Below are 21,312 nucleotides of genomic sequence, written 5' to 3' on the forward strand. Positions count from 1 at the left end.
CTGCAATCAGTAGCATTTCTCCTCCGGCAAGGAAGCCGCTGTTAGTTCGCTGCTGACAGTAATTGTTATTATGAGACAGCCACAAACATAAAACTGCAGCCTGGCTTTTGTAACACAAGATTTTCTCCTTTTGAAGCACGAGAAGCATAAAGAGGGAAGGGGCGAGGGTTGGAAAGTGGATGGTGGGGATGTGTTAGAGCTGCTGTTCTGAGACACAACTGAAGTCCTTTCAAAATGCTCGCTAGAGTGGGGCAGAGGGAATTAGTCTTTTGCTGCTATCCCCTCTACAGGAGGGTTGTCTCGCTGCTAACTGCACATTTAGGGTATTTGTGGAAATAGCTGGTGATGAATGAATTTTCATTAGTTTAGAAGAGGGGAAGACAGCAACGGCAAGTGCCTTGCGGAACCATCCATCACACTGCCCTCAATAAAAGACTTGGAACAAATGCCAAGCACAGGACACATCTAATCAAAAAGCCGCTATTCAGATTATTCTGGCAAGGAAGAGTATTGCGACCAGCACCCCCGGGGAAAGTGTAAAGGAAAATGGCTTCTGTTCCCAATTCCTGACAATGGAAGAGCAAAGCTGCGCAGCAGGTTTCCTTATATTTGTGACTTGTTGCACAACTCACAGTCCTTCTTGCATGACTCGCAGACCTTCTTGCATGACTCGCAGACTTTCTTTCATGACTCACAGTCCTTCTTGCACTCAACCTACACTGTCAATGGGCCAATTGTCTTTGCTGCAGGTCGAAGCTCTACAGTGATGCCAAGTTGTGCTTTGGGGATATAAAATACATAAGCGATGAGAAGAGGCTTCAGTAGCATAAGAGCTGGGTCTGATGCTCTCCTGCTGCCTGCCGCAGGCCAAGGCCGGTCCTGGGCAGCACCGTGAGGCATCACGGCTGCCGTCTCCGCTGAGCACCGCGCTGCAGCTTGCATCTGCCCTGCTGGGATGTGCAGCAGCCTGACCCAAGTCGTCCCTCTCCAGTTTTGGGAATGGTCCGAACATGGCCTCTCAGGGGAGGGATGATTCACGCAGGCGCGGGGCACACAGCTCCGGTCAGCCCCTGGCAAGGAGCAACACAACCCGGGCACTGGCCAAAACACGCGGCTCCAAAATGGTCTGATCTGCCAGAATTTATAGATCCAAACCCATCGCTGCCTTGTGGGTCACAGCCACAGAAGTGTGAGAAAGGACCGGTACAGAACATCAAAAATATTTGTTCAGTTTCTTCCGTAGTCCCAAATCCCACCCTCCTCCCTCCATATTACAGTGACGGAGATGCAAACCAAACACACCCTTCTTGGAGCCGATTTCTATTTCAAAAGAAGGCTGCTCCTGTAGGAATAAAATATGGACACTGGCATGGGGTGGTAAACAAGTCCCTAGAAACTTTTGCCACCCAATTACTTCCTTCCCTTCTTAAATACCCTGAAACAAATATTACTACAGTAGCTCCAGGCTCATACAGTCGTGAGAACACTTCATGCAAAAAAAGAAAAAAAAGAAGTAAAAACCAACAAAAAACCCCACCCAACCCTCAAACAGCAAAGTCCTTCCCTGGCTGTGCAGGTCTGGAAATCTCGATGCTTCCTCCCCAGCCCTGGGAGAGTGAAGAGCTTTGCCCAGGCAAGAACAGTCACCAGCAGGTTCCCGAGGTGCCAGAGCTCATCCTGCTCGGACTCGCAGGCAGCGCGTAGAACGGTGGGTTCCTCCCGTGGTCACCGGGCGAGGGGGAGAAGAGGCGGCCCCGAGGAGCCACATCACGTCCCACAGCTCTGCCGAGGGCCGGTGGCATGCGGAGAGCTTGGTACTTGGCAGACGGCGCTTAATAAGTGCCAGAGTTTCCGCAGACCTGCAAGGCGTTCCTGTCTTTGCCTAACTTCTAGTGGCAAAGAGGGCAAAAATAAAAATAACAAACCAACAAAATCCAAATCCATCGACACTCCTGTAAGGTGACTAACTACTTCTACACAGACACTGCTCGTCATTCAGCACAGGGCTAAGCATGCTCCTAGCTAACTACGGGGGTGCAGCGGGTGCTGCGGGGGGACACAGCTTTCCAGGTTTCTGCGGTGCCTCCCTCAGGTCCTGTTCAATTCCTGGTACTAGACAACATCTACGACAAGTCAACAAACTTCCCACAGGCCCTGCGGGGCACTGGTCCCAGCGTGCTCCAAACGCCTCCGGTTCTCGTTTAATCCGGCCAAGCGCGGCAAGCTGGGACCCGTCCCCTCCTCTGGGAATGCTGCTTGGCTGACACAGAGCAGGACACCTCTGTGGACTGTTTCCCAATTAACAAATAAAGAAAGAAGAAAAAAAAAGAGAAAACCAAGAGCAACTGCTATTTGCTCCATTTAATTTCAATTAACTGCAGCCCTTGGAGGCCAGGAGAGACACCAATCTAGCAGTTTGTTGGCCATCCCCTTAGGTATGGCCCATTTCTCAAATGCCCCTTTCCCAACCAAGCCTCTACTCTTCTCAGCTTAAAGTTTTCACAAGTCGTTAAATCCCACTGGGTTACACTAGTAAGAGCTTTAAAACCTGCAGTTCTGTTCTCTCTGGAGGACGTGACTGAACAGTGAAAGGACACGTGGGCAGACAAGTGCCCTCTCTGCAGCAGGGACGTTGCTGCCTCTGGAAGCTCCTGACAGTGACCAGTGCTAATGGATCCTGTTGGAAAGACACGATGTCATGAGGGTTGGGAAGAGGAAAAGGAGGAACTGTTGTCCTTGGTGTGCTAGAACGTCTCCCTCCCTCCCTAGGTGGGGAAACAGGCAGCTTATTTGCAAAAGGCAAGTGGTTTCCTAAAAAACTACTGAAAAAACACGAAGGCTGCTCAGCCCCTTCCCCTAGAAAACCGTAAAAATATTGGAGACACAGTGTGGTGGGGAGGCTGGGACGGCAGCACAGGGACAGCTGCTGCCTGGACCGTGCCACAGCCACGGCAGGGTCCAGAGAGGTCTGACTGTGACGTGTCGATGCTCCCTGTGGAGGACTGGGGAGCTCAGGTCCCCTCTGCCCGCTGTCCGGGCGCTCAGCGGGCAGCACGTGGCTGCGGCTGGTCTCACACCGTCCAGGCAGCTGCTGGTATGTTGGCGTAACCTGCCCAAATGGGCCTCGAGGCTGTTCTGTGACTGTAATCGCTGTCAGTGACCCAGTCCCAGCTTGGGTCCCTTCCTCTGGAGGTGTCTCCTTGGAACATGCTGCTGCTCAGTTGCTCTCCACCAGCTTGGCTAGTCCTTGCCGGATCTCACTGAGCTCAAATATCTTCACATCCATTATCTCTGCCACCTTGGTGACCTCGTTCTGGATCTTCTCCCTCTCAGCCAGGGTCTCTGCCAGCGTCTGCTCGGCCAGGTGAAGGCGCCGCTCCAGCTCTGCGTTGCGTGTCTCCAGCTCCTGCCAAAGGACACGAGGACAGTGAGGTGGCGCTCCCAGCACTAACAGACACTGCTTACACCACCCTTATCGCCACAAACCAGCCCTGGGCCAGGCTGCCCACACCCAGCTAGCCCAGGCCTCCAACCGTTCTTCCACCAAGGGACATCCCTATCTCCAGCTGCAGCTCTCCACCACACACGTATAAGCTATAAATGCAGATCTCCTCGCACGCCTGTCATCTCCAGGTCTGACGGTGCTTGGAGATATTATTCTGCCGTGAAAGATGGTGCGTGTGTATGGGATGAGCCCCACAGCCCATCCCCTCGTTCAGCAGCTCAGAGGTAAACACAGGCAATGCCCCCAGAGACTGCACAACAGACTGTGCCTCCATCTGTGTCCTCGCCCTGCGGAGCAGAGCAGCTTGCATTTCTCCTGCCAGCCAGACCGAGCCAGAGCTCTGCTCCCGGGTCACCCAGCCACCCACACAAGACCTCGGAGGGACGAGGGACACCGCCAGTCCTGCCACAGTCCCACGTCATGGGCTACTGCGAGTGCTGGAGGAGAGCACAAGAAGGCTGGGTTTGCTATTGCCAGCTAATCATGCCTCGCGTCATATATCTGAGGGATACGGGGAGTGTGGAAGAAGGCAGAGATACAGGCAAGGACCTGTTCCCATCATCCACAGGCAGAGACAGGCACAGCAGCTCTGCAGCATTCACTCTTTGGTTTGAAGGAGAAACAGGGATGGATCCATCTAGTTCGAGTGCTGAGGTGTCCCAGATCTGCCATCCTTACCTGCAGCTTCTGCAGCATCTCCTCACGCTCACCCTCTGCTTCCCATCGGCCACATTTCTGGCTCTTTAACATCTGAATCTCCTAAAACACAGGGAGCGAGAACATCACGTCAGGGCCACCCCATCCCATCGGGGCCAGCTCCCACCACAGACCCCAACCAAGGCCCCTTCTCTTTCTCCAAGGATCACATAACCGCACTCAACTCCCCATTTTAAAACCTCCATTTCTAACCTTCTAATTCTGTTGTACCTGCTGCTTCTCTCTAAGCCCTTAGTCCCTATCCTGGTTTTTACTGGGACAGAGTTTCCAACTGGGATTACACCACAATAGTCCCTAATCATGATGACCGTCTGAGTGTCCTCTGCTCCCTGCTGTGTCCCTGCTCCAGATCAGATCCCACCCAGGCTCTTGGGGCCAGGGTCCCTGCTCAGTTGCTGGGCAAAAGCCTCTGCACACCCTTGTTCCAGTGGTTTTCCTCCAGCCTGGGTGGGCTGGGGAGTGGGAGGAGAGATCTCATTAAGGATCGGGAACCCCAACCAACCCCCACACACCTGCCAACCCCCACACACCTCTGCTCTCCAATCCTCACTTTGTGGCTCCAACCCCAAGGCTCCATCCACACCCCCACTGAAGCGCAGCCACCAGAGCCTGCAGACGTGCAAGTCAGAGAGCCTCCCCACACCTCCCCTCCTTCACTGCCTCTGTAATTAAGGCTCTGCTTTAAATCACTCATTTAAATGCAGTGGAAGTGAGAAGCAATTACTGCACTAGAAGCTGACTGCAGCTGCCGACGGCTGAGTGGGGAAGGGGTGAGACACAGCCCTGACGTTTGTGCCGTGGCTGAGATTTTCCACTCAAGGCTATTTGCACAGGAAACTCCCAGCACTTTACTCTCAGCTTTGCTTCTCTGGGGCAGGAGAGTCCTGAGAGGGCTGTGCTGGCTCACAGAGGTTGCTGGCTCGCACAGCAGCTTGTACAACAGCACAGGGTGCTATCTGATCACATACAAGCTGGAATGACAGACAGCACGTTGGTGATTGACAGGCCACCCAGCTGCAGGCTTTACTCTGCTTTGTGGGGTATTACCTCGTCTTTAGCCTTGATCAGTAGTTCCAGCTCCTCCAGGGTTTGGCTCAGCTCTTCCTTGTTGTTCTCACTGGAGGAATCATGAGCACCCTGTGACTCCAGCTCTGCTACCTACATGGAAGGAAGCACAGAGATACAGGAATGTCCTGACACCTTATCACCCCCAGTCATTCTCTGTCACATTTCGGGTTCCTTGCAAACCCAACTAGGCTTACAACAGGGTAGCAGCTCCCACCCTGGGGCTGTTAGGAAAAAATTCTCTCCTTCTGCTCTGCCTAGATCATGCTGCAGCAAAACTCAGTCTAAAGACTCTGCCTCTGCTTTCTCTGCAGGATTTCACTACCAGCAAAGCTCGACTGGCTGACATCAAGCACATGAGCCTTCAGCCCACAGTGATGGCCGGATCCAGCTCCATTTACATCCCCGGGCAGAGATTGCCACTCCTCTGCGTAGATGCCCACAGGCCTCCTCAGTTGATCTGTGGCCTCTCTGACATTACGTAGGTCAAAAGATCCCTTTATTCCAACCAAACAAGGGCTTGTTTGTACCACACCACCCGGGTTTCATGATGTTGCAGCTTGGATTTGAGCTAATTATAGCATAAATAGCAATCTTCATCATTCCTGTCAGTGGGCAGAAAATTGCCCAGCTCAGGGAGGGCACGGACCTTTCTCAGTATTGCTGGCAGCTGGGAATCACCCCCAAAAAATGTGAAGGGAAGCTGGTATTTGACTTTGTGCTCTGGTTTCCTCCCTTTATCCACAGCGTCTCAGCACACCCTCAACTTGCTCTGCAGAAAACAGGAGCCCGTGTGAGAGCTCCCTAGTTACATGGCCTTATTCCTCAACATGTTTTCTCTGCCAGGCCCATGCAGGATGGGAGAACAGGCCCAAGGGCAGCACACGGCTCTGGGACGGGGCTTCCTCTGACCTGCTCTGTATGGGCCCCTGTGCTCACCCGCTGCCGCAGCGTTTCCGTCTCCTCCTGATAAGCAGCCAGCTGCTTCTTCCACTGGTCCACGTTGGCGTTGGCTTCATGGAGAGCAGCCACCAGCTTGTTGTTGTTGTCCTGGAGGCTGAAGAATTCAGCCTCCCACTGGACCTCGCTCACCGAGCTGTGTGAGAGAACAGGGGAGGTGCACAGGAGGGTGTAAGAACGTGAAGGTTTCCCCCTGCCCGTCCTAAAATGTGCTGAAACCGCGATTTTGGAAGTGCTGGGCAGCTCCCTGTTTTTTGTTTGGCTTTCATGTCACTTCCCAAATTCAAATGCTTCTTCCAGCCCTGAATCTGCATCTCTTTCCTCTGTCCCTGGATAACATTCGGCTTTGAGGCCACGTGTGCTTGAAACTGCAGAAACCACACTGTGAGATTAATGGGGTGGGGGACATACAGCTACTATAAAGAAGCTTTGCAATATGGGACTGTGAATTCAATAAAAAAAGTCCTTATTACATCTGAGTTTGCTTTGAATAAAACCCTACCGCTCCAGACTCAGGAGAGGGTAGCAAAGGACACTTGCTTTTGATTTAAAAATATTGTAAGTGTTCAGCTGGGAGCTCAACAGGAGCCACACAGCAGAATCCAGCCCAGAGTCTTTTGAACAGACAAAGAGCGGAAGCAGCAGGGACTTTGCTGGAATCAGGGGAATTAACACAAACGCAGCCCTGGGCCAGCTGGAAAAGTGTGAACATCTTCTGGTCTCACCAACTACTGATCTGCAGATAACTGGCATCGACTCATCCCCGCTGCAGGCACAAAGCATTCTCCTTCCCACACTGCCTGAACAGCAATTTCACCTTCAAGCTGGAATAACTTTTTACTGGGGAGGAGGGTTTGAGCAGCAGCACACATGGGGCATTACTTGGCTACCTAAAGAAGTAGCTTTGGGTCAAAAGCATTTGGAATGACAGTGACATGCACCAAATCCTGGCAGAATAGATAGCTGAGGAGTCAGAGCACAGAGCACTTGTGGCAGCCTCACCCTTCTGAAAGCATCTTCTTCAGCCGCTCCTTCTCTGTTGTTATCTCAACATCGGCACTTTGGCTCCGGAATAGTTTATCTTCTCCTGGCCCATTTGAGCTGATGATGGGGCTGGGAAGTACCTGGGGGATGAGGAAAAGGTGGTTTGTGATAACACTGTGTGATCGGTGTGGCCACAAAGTCTCTGCAAACTCATTCACGGGGCTAGTTCTCAGCCCCTGCACTCCTGTGAGAAACTCCAGCTTTCAGTCCCAACTCCCAGGTAGCGCTGGGCTTGTCTACACAACAAGGGCAGGCAAAGATCCTCATGTTTGGCTCAGCAGCACCCGTCATGGCACAGTGAGGACTTTTGTGCAGACACAGGGCTTTCTCTTGGGTCAGGGGGTTAGTGCTTAGCTCTTCCAGTGGCTGCCCTGCTCCCTTTCCCCACCTCTGGCTGGGGCAGCGATCCCCGCGCACAAACACCCCAAGCAGGTGGGCTCACAGCTCGCACGCGCTGTCTTTACTGGAGGTACCGAATTCTCTGGCCCTCAGCTTCGCCTCGAGAAATGCCAGCGATGTCACAGCCGGTAACCCGAGTCCCGCGGCCGCGCTCAACACCCCGAGCCGCTCAAGCCGGCCGTTTCTGGGTTTTGCTGAATTCTTAATAGGATTTTCTTGCTGGTTATCAGAGCAGTGGAAAGACTTAATAAACTCTAAACACAGACCTGCCAAGCCACCTGGGTTCAGTCACACGTCCAGCTTTTGCACCTTGAATTTGGACACCAGGTGCCATTGGGACAGTGTTTTTCAGTCTCAAGGGAGGGAAAGGTGTGAGAGGAAACTCACAGACCCTGCACCAAGGTATACCCTTCCCTATGGCTCCATACTCCCATGCACAGAGCTAGCAGAGACAAACAACGCGTCCTCTTGGGCTGGAGGGGACTGACAGCAGAGCAGAGATAATATACAGATTTTACATCCCCTGCCGCTCCCAGAACACCCCGTCTGCATGGTCTCCTCGCTCAGCAGGGAAGCAGCTTGGCACTGACAGGGCAAACTGAGCTATAAAAAGATTCTCTGAGTGATAAGTCTCTGGGATCCCAAGTTGGGGGCTGTGACCAGGTGGCTGGTGATCCTGTGGGAGTTCATAGGTAGCACTCAAACAACCACCTGCCTTCGGAGTCGGCTGACATCTATATATAGAGCCAGGAGATGTATTGACCACCAGCTTCGTGATGCCTTCCAGAGAGTGACTGAGAAGTGAGATCTGCAAAACAACCCTGTCTCGCCTTTGCCACAAGCTGGGGAAACTGAGGGAGAGAATGGGCAGAAGTTTCCTCTTCTGGTGTGTTGAGCTACTGTGAGTCCAACTGAAACTGTTAACAGCTGAAGATGTTCCACACTGTTTTGTTGCTTATGTTATCCACAGTGATGTACTCTGTGATGGGGATGCTAAATGGGATGGACATTGGCCTAAAAGGCCCTAGAGGACAGAAGAGAGCTGCTACCCTGGGATTTCCCCAGCTCTGAAAATCCGCAGCCTAAGTAAACTAGTGCAAATGCAGAAAATGAGGGAGCCTTGATTTAATTTCAGGAGACAGATCTGCTCTCTGCTCACTTGCAAACAGAAACACAATCAATTATTCAAGGATGAAACTCATTTTTGAAGCTCTGTTAATGCAGAGACTGCGAGTGGTACAGCGGGAGAAGGGATGATGGGCTGATGTATGCACCGGCTGGGGAAGGCAGGACAAGGTCTGCGTGCCCACATGGCAGGGGACACCGCACGTGTCCCCACGCTGGCTGCCAGATGGCTGCAGGCAGGGGCTGTGCATGCTCGTGTCCAACCAAGAGATAAGGCTGAATGGGAAAAGTGAGCATGGGTTCCCATTGTGGCAGTTTTAATGCTGCTGAGTCAGGTAAGAAAGGAGGACCGGAGCCTTAGGCCATTTCTCTGATCTGTGTTTCATGTCCTGTTGTAGCACCTGATGAGTTCTCCCTAGTGTAAAAAGGATAAGAGGAGTATCTCTCCTCCCAGCCTCCACCTCCTGGCCAGGAGAGCTCTCGTGGTTGCAGCTGGCCACAAATCTCTGACCAGAGTCTTCTACCTAAAACTTGGGTTCTGCAATGAATTCTCTACCCTACTCCCTTCTTCATTTGCCACTCATTAGGATGGGGCTTAGAGTCAGCAGGAACCAGAAGCCGGGCAGATTTTCCCCATTTTGCACCCCACATGACATTTCCAGTCTCTGCAGAGCCACCGCCTCCACCTCCCCCTCTTTTCCCTGCAGGCCAAGGTACCGTTCGCACTCCCTCCTCCTCCTCTGCTGCTGCTCCATCTGTACTCAACCCGGAGAACGCAGCGTCCTCCATCCCACAGCTCCTCTCCTCCTGCCAGGAGCTCTGGGAAATGCAGAGTCACCTCTGGAATGAACTATTTGGGAGCACAACTTTGCCAGCAGCACGGAACTGCTTCACCAGGGGAAAAAGCAGAGTTAGAGCTCTCCATGGCTTATCCGCGCCCCTGCATCCCGCTGCTGCTGGGGCTGGTTTAGCTACACAGGGAGAAAGGTAAAAATTGCAAGTGCAAGGCATGTGAGAATGATCTGTGATGGGCTTAAGCTTTCTGGCTTGGTCTCCTGGGGGAAAGAAAATTGAATGACTGGCTGTCATGCAGACAGTTCCACCATAGGGGACAGTTCCTAAGGGAACAAGGAATTTCTGTTCTCACAGCTCAGCTTCTCCTCCACATCGGAAATATGGGAGAAAAAAGTCTGGCCAGGGCTCCTCAGTCACCAGCTCTAAGAAATCAGTTTGTCTTTTCATGGACCTCCATGGTCAGCACCATCACCTGTCAGAGACACCTGGAGAAGAACCTTCTGCAGTTCCAGAAAAGGAAGAAAAATGGCTGGAAATGCCACATCTTCCCTGCTGTGATCTTCAACCAGGCGATGTGCACTCCCACGTGCTGTTTGCCTGTGACTCTCACACTGAGCGTTACCTGGTGAGATGTGATATTCAGGGCAGGATTGGTCAGCTCTGTTTTATCCTGGGACTTCTCCCTCGCCAAACGAGCCGCTTCTTTCACCTCCTGGAACTTCTCTGCAAACTAGAGGAGAGTGGAAAAGTCACTCTGGTGCTACGCCGGAATGCAAAACGAACTATAATTAATGTCTGCATTACTCCTCCTCCCTTTGCTGCTTCATTCAACATGTTTTTAATTCTCTTCAATTAATAATAAAATTCAGGGAATAGCCCATTCCTGCCCCTGCCCACGATTCTGGCACTCAGGGCTGTGGAGTTCACTAAGTTGCAATGACGAAAATTGAGCCCGAAGCCCTAAGTCCATTTGTGATGCTCAAAACACTCTGCCAATATTATTTTAAAGCTCTTCCTAGCACCTTGCATTAGATTTTAGCACAGTGGTAGCAGCATTACATCAGGTTTCTGAAGTCTTTTCTCCAGGGTCTCAGGGCCATTCCCCCTGCTTGGAGCAGGTTCCTGCCAGCAGCTTCAGCGTTACCTGGGAGAGATGTTGCTCCGATGCAAAGCCCAAGCCATACACGGTGTTGGCTCGGCTGTCTGCCCATTGTCCAAATTTCTGGGATGTCTTTGTGAAGGTCATGTTGGGGGTGATAGTGCTGTTGATGATCGCCTGCAGAGAGAGGCAACAACCAGAGTCAGAGAAAGCTCCAGCCTGGAGTGGTGGGGTGGGACTAATCCCTCTAATCCCCGTGCATTTAGGAACTAGGAGTAGAAAGCTCAGGCTTTTAATCTCTAAAACAACAGTTTAGGCTTCTGATGGCCAGAAGTCTTTCTAGTATGGCTTTGTGACACAAAAAATTCTAAATCATGGTGTCTACTGAAAAAGAAAAAAAAACCAAAAAGGCTTAGTATCATCAGCTTCCTCCATTGCCAGCAGAGAAGTAAGAGGCAGCGCTGTCTCTGGGGACAGAACAACTTTCTAATGTTCTCCATTTTCATGGTAAGTAAGAAAAAAAAGGCTTAAACAGCAGTCAGGACTAGGTATTACGAAACACTCTCTGCGAGTCAGGGGAACCAAATAAACTGCCTGGGAAGACTGCTGAATCTCTGCCGTCAGAGGCCTTCAAGAACAAGCCAGTTTATCAAGAACAGTTTAGGCAGAGTTAATAGTGTTTTGTGGAAGTGACCAAACTGACTGCCTGAGACTCCTGCACCCTCCGACAGGGGATGGTTTAGCACAGGCTCTCAAAAAACACTTCTATTTTGGATGCTGAAGTTGAGAATAGAGTGGGATGGGATGGCACCAGACCCTGGGGCACATTTTCCATCAGCAGGGATTCCAGTGTCTAGCACTAAACACACCTGAGCACGGCAGGAGTTTTACCTTCTATTCTCCACAGGGAAGAGGATACAGAGCCCACACTGGGGAACTGACCAACCTGACACCAAAACTATCAGCTCCACGACAGATTTTGGCTGGAAAAAAAACTCGCTGTCAAGCTGTGCGATGCTGTCAGCATTTGTCCCCTACCTTGGTGCCCCCCACGCTGATGATCCGGTACACGTTGCGCGTGGCATCGTAGAAATAGGAGACGGTCAGGGCGTGCTTGCTGGCTGGGATCCAGTTCCGTTTGGTGGCAGGGTCGATCTGGAAAACGTGAGCCCTGGTGCTGAAGATCGGCTGCTCCCTGCAAGAGAAACAAACGGGGCTGTGAGGGCAGAGGGGAACTGAGCAATGGGGGAACCGCACGATTTCCTGGCACCGGGGTTGCATTATGCACCACCAGCAGCACTTCTGCTATTCGCCTGCTTTCCAGGGATCTGAGACACTGGATGCAAAGTGCTGCAGCCCCCAAGGACACAGCATCTCTGCTCCCCCGTACGATCTACTGTCCCTTCTTATTAGGAGAGTCACAACCCAAACTCTCCGGCATTCCTGCAAGTTGCTTTTCCAAGATTTCTGGGCTTCTCTGTGCCCTCCCCAGGAACCCTGCACATCCCTGGCCCTCTTCTTCACCAGTATACGATTTCTCTGGTTGCAGTATTGTTTGTACTTCATAGGATATCTCCAAGCTGGAGCTCTAGGGAAATGGATGGATGGAGGATGTGTCTGGGATGTGAGCACAAAAAGCGTCTTCCCCTCAGCACAGCTCTTCCTCCCTTGACTCACGCCTGGGAAGCGCATCCTGCAGCGAGAGGTCACATCACAGGACTACAAGCAAGTCACTTAACAATGAATTAAAGGAAACACTTCACCGCACAATGTGCAGCTGCTGCAAGAAAGCACTGAACCAAGCACTGCCTTGGTTTTGTAAGCAGTAATATCTGAGCTGAAATAAGAAGCTGAATCTCGGGCATCAGGATGTAACTTGAGCGTGTCAGGAGGCAGGAAGGAATGCTTCCGTGACACAACAGCCCAGGTGCACCAGGGCTTGGGGTCTTCCATTGCCATACTCTGTACCCAAACCTACTGAAACCTGATGTGACTGGAAACATCCCACACCCCCACAACAGCTGCAAACAAGGTGCACTCACAATCCTGCCACATGCAAGCCCCCAAATCCAGACATCTCTGTTTCTTCCCCATTCCAAGCCATCGCAGCTGCAATGAGCAGACCTTCCCATCAATCCAAAGACAACTGTACATGGTGCTTTCTGAATGCATTACCAGAACTTAGGACGGAAATAAAAGGCTCCCTGCTACCTCCTGGTTTCAAGCCTGTTCCCAGGTTACAGCGCTGACGTGGATCTCCTGTCCAGAGGCAAACTGCACCAGGGTGTAAACCAGCCCTGTCTCAGCATCCTTTCCAACTGGTTTTACTCATCCACAGTCTGTTTTCTAAATGAAATTCAAATTTTCCAGACTGCACTAAGAGATACTAATTTTTACACGGATCACAGCTTAACCTTTGAGGCACAGTACCTACAGAGCAGGGAGAAACTGATGGTTTTGTACCTTAAGCCCCAATTCTGGGCTTGTGTCAGAAAGAACAGAGGAAGGACATTACCTAGTCGTTGACATTTGTTAGTAAAGGTAAGACAGACTAGAGGCCACTGCAGTTAGTACATGTCTCTCCTCCAACAGCTTCTTTCTCGGGTCTCCTAGCTGGACTGAGCCTCCTTTTTGGTTTTCCCTCCACAGTGATTCATTTCCTAGCGATGGAAAAGTCAGCTGTTATTTATCACACAGAGCACAGACAGAGCGATCAACCAGGCAGCATTTAGGAGCTTTGTCTGTCCCAAACTTGCAAAGCTTGTAATTTGTAATGATTTCTCATCACTGACCAAGTTTTCTTCCCTGTCATGGGAGATAAATGGATGAGCTGTGTAACTGGAGTAAATCCCTTTGGCAGCAGGGGCTGGCTGTTGGGAGAGGGCCACGGAGGAGCCGGGAAGGCTCTAGGGTTTCCAGTCAGACACACGTGATGCTGGTTGCATGACGGAAAACCCTCCTCTGAGATCAGCCCTCACACCGGGCAGCTATTCCTGTGCTCAGCAGTGAGCTCTGCACCCAGAGTCAACGGGAACCATCCTGCTGACGGCAGCAAGTTTCGGACCAAGTGATGTTTCAAACAGCCCCCTGACCAAGCATCACTTTCCTTCTGAGCACCGGGAGCGTGAAATAAAACGCCACTTGGAAGGCCTGTCAGACAGGAGAAAAGCCCGTCTTCACGAGGATTAGCTGATGCTTTTTCTGCTCCCCTGAGGCTGGTTTGGCTGCTCCCTCGCCCCACACAGCCCCTGGGCTCACGTGCTCTTTTCGAGGTCTCGGGTACACTGAAACATTAAACACTGACAGCGTAGATGGAGAAGAGTGCTGTACTTTTTGTGCCTCACGTAATCACTTGCTGTCTCAACACTCTTCATGCATTTGTTTGTGCCTCATGGTCTTCCCCGGAGCAAGAAAACTTCACGCTGTCTGCGAGAGACCTATCCCTTCCAGTTACACATGCGAAAGCCTCGCAGACTCTCCGAATGGGCCGGCTGCCAGTCACACCAGATGTGCTTTGCTTCCAACAAACAGCAAGCAGCAGCAGGGCACGTCGGCAGCCCCACCTGCCTGCTGCCGAGGAGGGAAACCCTGCACCCGCCTCCCTCCCAGGGAAGCAAAATCTGCAGAATCTCCTGAAATGATCTTTCGCGTCTCCCCTTTCCTCACTGCAAATGGGAACAGTTGCTGCCAACTTGTTTTGTCTCTAGTCACAGTGACTGGAGATTGTTTTATGAGGCCAGCACGTTATTGCCTTCTCACAACTACCTGAGCATGGTGCCAGGCTGGCACGGGGACAGGGCTTTCGAGGAAGCAGTTGCTTAAGCTCTGGAGGTAAAGCTGAACAACAGCTCTATGCTCAGCTTGGGAACAGCACAGAGATATTAATGTGCTCCTTTTGCAGCGGTTGTGTAAAGAAAAAAAGCATTCTGTTTGTTTAAAATCCATCAAATAATACAAATTGTACCCAGCTAGTAGAATTTCATTGTCGAGGATGCTGGGCAGCCTGGAAATCTGCCCTTCAGTGCTCACTTGTCTGACAAGGTTAAAGCAAATGCTACAAAAGCTCTCCTAGAGCCTAAGTGGTGGAGTACAACAAAACAACAGACAGAAAGAGGAGGCAGAAATGCAAACCAAGAGAGAAGAAAAGCAAGAAAGTCTGCAAATCTCCAGGCACATCTCTAAGAACACACGAACGGCTTACTAAATGGCAAATGGCTCTACCTCACCCTTTCCACGGTTCCTTTGGCAGCAAAGAACCACGGCAGGGTTTGACACAGCGGAGTGGATCAGCGAGGTGGGGACACAGGCAGGACAAAACCACTACCGGGCATTTAAAAATAGTCCTGAAAGTGCCTCAGATTCGAATCGTTCTCTCTCCCATTACAGCCCTCTTTTCCCCTGTGCTTTAAGTGTATACACATCCCTAAATGCTGACACTTCTTTTCCTGCTCCCAGCTGGGAGTTCCCATAACAATGCAAACACAGCAGTGAAAAGGGCATGTGTAAATAAAACCACTTACATCCCCCCAGGGTTGTCCTTCGCAGATAATTAAGAAAAACCAAAGCAAATGACTAAAAGGACAAAGATCTGGCTGAGACAGAGACATGATCAGCAAGCGCCTGATGGCAACTGGACAGGATCCAGGTCAGCATTTGTTCCCAGCCCAGGGGGAAAGGGCAAAATTCAATATCCCACATCCCACTGCTAGCTTAAAAATGACTTGTCCCCAGTGAATATGCCCTAATATCCCAGCACCAGGCTGCCAGCAAAACCGAACAGCTGAAAATGAAATGATGATTGAACTGATCGAACTATTCTAATGTTTCCTCCACATCAGCAAAGCACCTGGCTCCAGGATGCTGGCTCAGTAAAGACCCACCTGCCTCCTCTCCTGGCTTCTCCTTACAGAGATGCTGAAGGAGGTCACTGTTTGTGGAGGACACGTGAATACGGAGTTTGGATCAATCGTTTCCGATTTGCTCACTGCCTGGACTCTCTGACTCAGTGGTCATTAAGACGACATGTAAAAGCGCATGCTGGTCTCATTTCCACCTCGGTTCTTACATTATTGCCATCTCTACAGCATCCAGATTGATTTCCTAATGAATAGCTGCTTATTTCCACCATTGCCAGGAAAGCAAATCATTATTTGTCCTCTTAATTTATGGCCTCAGCAGAGTAGCAATGGACCGAACAGGCCAAAGGGACCGAGTTCGCTAAGGCTGGACGAGGGACCTCGGCAGGTCAGGACGCACGGACGCGATGCCAAGACCCTGGAGAAGCATTGCCCCGTGCCAAGGAGCACAGATGGCATCAATTCGGTCCCTTGCAGCACGTTTTACCTACCCCAACTTCAGCTGCCTGTTGGGGCCCTCAGACCGCACAGTGTCCTCAGAGAAACTGTATTTTATTGCTTTTATCTTCTCGAGGTATTTCCAATGCAAATAGCACCTCTTTGGGAAAATCCTGTTTGACGGTTACAGGCTCGCTCTCTCTTCAGCAGGTTCCTAAACCTAAGGGCAGCTGCTAAAACCCAGCCCTCCTGCCAGACCTCTTTGAAAAGAGAGAGGGAGAGGAAGAAATCAGGGGTTTATTGTTTGCTTTGGATCTTTTCTTGCAGCCAGCCATGTCTTTGCTCAATAGCTTCTACACCGGCTTGGGGAGGGCTCTCTTTCTGACTGCACAGCTGCTTTTGACTGATGTTTTTTCCTTGTTCTTCTCAGATTTTCTGTGCAATCCAGAAGATTTTCCCCACTGAGATGCTCTTGTTTTTCTGTTCTCAGTAATTCTCGCCTCACAGCCCTTTCTGCCTGGCTGTGACATGCCCATTTAGTTAACTGAATTGCTTATCACATCCTGCTCACCTGCCCCCACCCTTTGCTGCATGACCAGAGAGACAAAACCTTCTGTTTGCTCTGGAGGGGGCAGCTTTTAGAGTCACCATTCTCCAAATTTATACTAATGTTTCCACCCGTTTTCAGTTCCAAAGTGACAAAAGAACAGCATTCAAACCTAGACACAAGTACAGAGTTTTAAGAGAGATTCAGTGGGTGAGTTTAAGTTCAAAGAACTCCAGGGACACAAACAGTGAATAGGTCTGAGGTTTTAAATAAAGTATTTTAGCCACTGAAGGCAGCAGCTGGAAGGTGCTGGGGAGGCTGAGCGGGGCCCACGTTAACTGCATTTGCCTTGGTGCTGCTGGATGGGGTTCAGCCAAGGGCATCTCTGCGAAGTCCACACGCTGCTCCCCAGCCTGCACCTCCTCTCGCTCACTGCAGCTCCTCTTTGCAGGGATATTCATTTACTTGTCAGAGAAAGGAGCATCTCTGCACTTGGCAGCAGAGAGAATAATCACTTCAAATACTTTGCTCTGCGTCGAGGCAGTCTGTGATCCCCCTTCATCTAAAAACCACACCGAAAAACGCCTTCCAAGGAATCACAGAGTACCAGATCAGCAGAATCACTTGTTTCTGTGGTGCACAGGCACACCAGCACTCCGCCACAAGGGCAGGGAAGGGCTTTTGGGTGCAATGTTGCTGCTGATAGCAGCAGGATCCCTTCAGAGCGCAGAGACCTACAAACACTATTTTTGCACAGTGTCGTGTGGCTGGGCTCAATATGCAGCCACAATGAGCAAGCACCCCAAAAAAGAGGCCATCCTCTGATAACAGGCCCATTGCCAGCCCCAGCAGGACTTCCCAGGTCTCACCGCAACCTTCCCAAAAAGCCCTTTCTCTTGGCAAGGTCTGGTTTGCAGGCTGGGTGTTTGCAGAGCAGCTTGTGCAGAGCAGAAAGGGGCAGGTGAGAGTCCCCAAGAGCTGGTGCTCGGCACTGGCGCCCAGCCCAGCCCCATGCTGAGTCAGCGGGAAGGCTGAGCAGCTGCGTCAGGGCTCTGCTCCTGCCAAAACCCCCAGAGCAGCACGGTCCGGATCATCTGAGCGAGGATGGATAGGGGGTAATATGTGTTTTAGACAGACAGAGCCCCAGATTTCAAAAGGCAGAACTGGAGCACAGAGAGGGCATGAGAACCCATCTCCTCCTCCTCCTCCACTGCTGTCTTTGTTTCCTTTTATCTTCCCTCAGCAGCTTCAATAGCTGCTGCCTGTGTGTCAGTGCTGTTTGGGGAAGAAGTGTGGGTTAATGAGAGGCAAAGCTCATCTCTTTCCCTTTGCATTTCTCCCCAAAGTCTAACCCTTTCCCTGAGCCAGGGACTGGGTCTAACTCCCTGCAGAGCCTATGGAAACTCCTGCTTCACTGGAAACAGGTGCAGAGAGCACACCTTGATATTGCCTATCTAGAATTTGGGCACAAGACCCCAGGACACTGAGTGTTAGACATGGAACTGCAAAACTGCTTTGGGAACAAAGTTTGGGAAGACGGATTCCCAGCCCTTTGTTGTAACCGCCAGGCAGGTTTTCAAGCCCTCTTAACTGCAGCTTTGCTTTTATTCTCTGCTGCGTAATGTCACCTTGGGGAAAATGCAGAGATGCTTCTAGTGTCCAGATGGGACTGAAGGAGGCCAGACTTGTACCCCAGAGCCACAAAGGTGGAACAGTGCAGCCCCAGCACTGCTGCTCTCCCCTTCTGCCTCCCCCAGCTCCCAAGAGATTACCCGGCAGGGCTTAGCACAGGAATGAAAAGCAGCTGCTCATGGCCTGTCTGCAGATAAAGGGCAGCAAAAGAACCCTGGCTGAATCTGCTCCTGTTGGATCAGCGTGGGGAACAGCGACAGGCATGCAAGGTCAGGCACAGAGACAGGGGATCAAGGGCATTTAAAGACACAAAACAGCTGAGAGAGTGTTGGTTTTTTTTCCTTTTCGAAACCAGCCCCCATCTACGGAGCATCCTGGCTGCTGAACACTGTGCTGCTGGGTGTCTACAACACAATCTGCGCATTCACCTTCCTGGGACAACTGTTACTTCTGCTACTAAGCTGCAGCAGCTCTTTGAGACACAGAGCACTGCTGGAAGTCTGTACAGCAATTAAAGTTAAAAAACCCAGCCGAGCCAGACTGCAGCTAAGTCATTCTTTACACATTCCAGAAAATATGTCTAGTAATAATTAGAACTGGAGAAGCGGAGATAACACGCACATTTCAAAATGCTCCATGCCTCCAACACATTCTGCATCTTCAGTACAAGCTCCAGGACCCGCAGCACCTCCAGCCATGGGTTCCTGCTCAGCATCGCTAGAGCAAGTCCCCAAAATCTGCTGCTATTTTTGACCTGCCCTTGCCAGAGCTCCAAAAGCAGAACCTGCAGCCGCCCCGACAAGGCCAGTTCAAATCGCCTGTTCAGCAGAGAGGTCAGTGCATGACAGTCTGAATAACAGTGGGCGAATTAATTTGCTTGATATACATGACAAGTGGGTAAACTCTATACTGTTCAAATGAGAAGCTAGTAAGTTGCATCTACCCGTACATACATTTGACAACGCAATCGGCAGTCACAGAAATATAAGCGTCCATTGAAGACTCAGCCAGCACCTAACTAAATCCAACTCCCTCAGAATCAAGCGCTATTTACAACTGTCCTCTTCAGAAAGGAAGTGCTAATGCATTAATATCTACAGCCCAGTGGTTCCAAAGGAGTCCACAGAGAATTTAGCCATGAAAAATAGAACATGATGTTAAAAAGAAGGCTAAGATGGAGAAATGAGACCAGAATCCCTTCTTTAAAAATAAGTTAACTAAAATCAACTGCCAGAAAGTGATGTAAGAGTTGACGTGCTTTCAATGTCTTTTGTATCCAGAGTCATCTAAATACTGCTGAAAGCTACCCAATATCCCCACGTGATCAACATACAAGCAAAAAGACACTTTTATCTCAGGAGTTAAGTGGAAATAAGGAATTTGGGGTGGAAATGTCATCTCTGGCTTAAAAATAGTTTTGCTACTACACCACTATAATTATACAGTGAAATCTAAGCAGACCGAGACAGTAACACGGTCTCAACATTTTCCATGGGAGCTGGTGACCCTCCAAAGAAACCACACAGCTGCCGGGTGTCGCTGTGGTCGCTCCAAGGGTTCATCCACTAACTCTAATAAAGTGCTAGTCCCGAGTTATCCGCTTGTTAAACCCCTCCTGGCAGTTTTAGGGGTTTTACAGTAACTTTGTAGACCGTGGGGGAACGGGGACACTTTCTGATCAAACCTGGATCAGCACACACTCTGCCAGATCCACGCTGCTGTCATTTTTGATTCTTTGCTTCTACTTTTTCTGCCTCTTGAATCTGTGTTGGACTGTTCTATAACTTTATCTAGATAGTCCAAGAGGAAAATTAGCAATAGGAAAACAAGCCCTGAAGAATGTTATTTATTTCTCCTGCATTGCCAAACCCGCAGGTTTGGAGGGAGCTGATCAGACAGGCTTCTTACCGACCCACTGAGCTTGCAAACAGCCCGAGTTTATTGCACAAGAAACTCACAACATGCCACGTCCTTGAAGTTACATGATTGAGACTTATAACTAGGGCATAAATTAAATACCAGACTAAGCTCCTCTTTCCATGCCAAAATTCACTGCCGCATCCATGCAGCATTATTTCACTCTTGGAAAATCTGAGGGGGAACATAAGCTAAATTATCAGGGATTTTCAATCAGCTACTTATCCATTTAGAAATGCAAACAGGATCCATTTTACTGAATGCCAAAGTCACAACAGCCAAACAAATCCCTTATTTCTAAGTTGTGGAAAAGTTTGTGAACACATCCCAGCTCCAGTCGTCCCACCCAGCCTCCCAGTGTGGATTCACACAACCTATAGATCACTAGAGGCTTCCCTTACGTATTTAAAGTTTATTTAAAGAAGTTGCAGAGACTTGCAATTACCTACTTTCTAACCCATGAAATAAAAGGCAAGTCTAAACTTTAAAGCTTGCAATCTGTAAAAAATGTAATTTAAAACCTTCATTTCTTTTGCCATTACCTTAAAAATAGCTGAGCGGCCATGAATAATAAAAGCAATTCAAGAATAATAAACTGCCAGCCTTACCCCATCTCTGCCTGGGTGTCAGCTTCTTTCTCTCCCGTCCTTCCTTCAGCAGCCTCAAGATTCTCTCCACGTTTTGATTTATTTCTCCCTTCCTCTTTCTTTCTGTCTTTCTCCGGATCCGGATGCTCTTTAAATTTCCTCCGGAATTTCACTTTGAAATCTTGCTAGTTTTGCTGGTGGCTCGAAAGGTTCAGTAACCCCCGGGAGTGCGGGGGCAGCGCGGGCAGGGGCCGCTGGAAGCCCCGGAACCCCGAACCCCCGCTCCGCGGCCGCCCAGCCCCGCGGTTCCCCCGCTCCGGCTCCCAGGATCCCGCCTTCCCTCCAGCATGGGAGGGGAGCCGCGGGATTAGGTGGTGCTTTTGCAAGCCCTGGTAGACAAAGCCCAAAACTACAGAGTGCAGCCACCTTCTGGAGCGCGATTTCTTTGTTCTCTCTTTTTCCACCCCCCCCCTTTCCCTATCCGTTTCCTCCCTCTACCAACTGCCCCATCTCGGTCACATTTCTCCGCTTCTTCTCCCGACTTTATTCCCGGGGCCGGGGCCGGCTCGGCGGCACCATCTGCCGGGAAGAGCCGGGAAGAGCCGGGCAGAACCGGGCAGGGCCGA

The 21,312-nt window shown here is 50.6% G+C and overlaps 1 protein-coding gene across 2 annotated transcripts; it reads right to left on the reverse strand.

The window, feature by feature from the left end:
* Nucleotides 1-1,304: 1,304 nt before the first annotated feature.
* HOMER3 (homer scaffold protein 3) lies at nt 1,305-21,243 on the reverse strand. 2 transcript variants are annotated; one of them, XM_065042554.1, is made up of 10 exons: nt 20,708-21,243; nt 13,225-13,369; nt 11,748-11,904; nt 10,755-10,886; nt 10,233-10,340; nt 7,250-7,371; nt 6,227-6,383; nt 5,270-5,380; nt 4,184-4,264; nt 1,305-3,406 (listed from the first exon to the last, which is right to left on the reverse strand). In XM_065042554.1, the coding sequence occupies exons 2-10, from the start codon at nt 13,236-13,238 to the stop codon at nt 3,218-3,220; spliced, it is 1,071 nt and encodes a 356-aa protein (XP_064898626.1). In that variant the 5' UTR covers nt 13,239-13,369; nt 20,708-21,243; the 3' UTR covers nt 1,305-3,217. The 2 variants fall into 2 exon arrangements, with proteins under 2 accessions (XP_064898626.1, XP_005505522.1); XM_005505465.3 differs by lacking the exon at nt 13,225-13,369 and having other exon boundaries at nt 20,708-21,238.
* Nucleotides 21,244-21,312: the final 69 nt, after the last annotated feature.

Source organism: Columba livia, chromosome 27 (genome assembly GCF_036013475.1).
Source record: "Columba livia isolate bColLiv1 breed racing homer chromosome 27, bColLiv1.pat.W.v2, whole genome shotgun sequence".
NCBI classification, from domain to species: Eukaryota; Metazoa; Chordata; class Aves; order Columbiformes; family Columbidae; genus Columba; species Columba livia.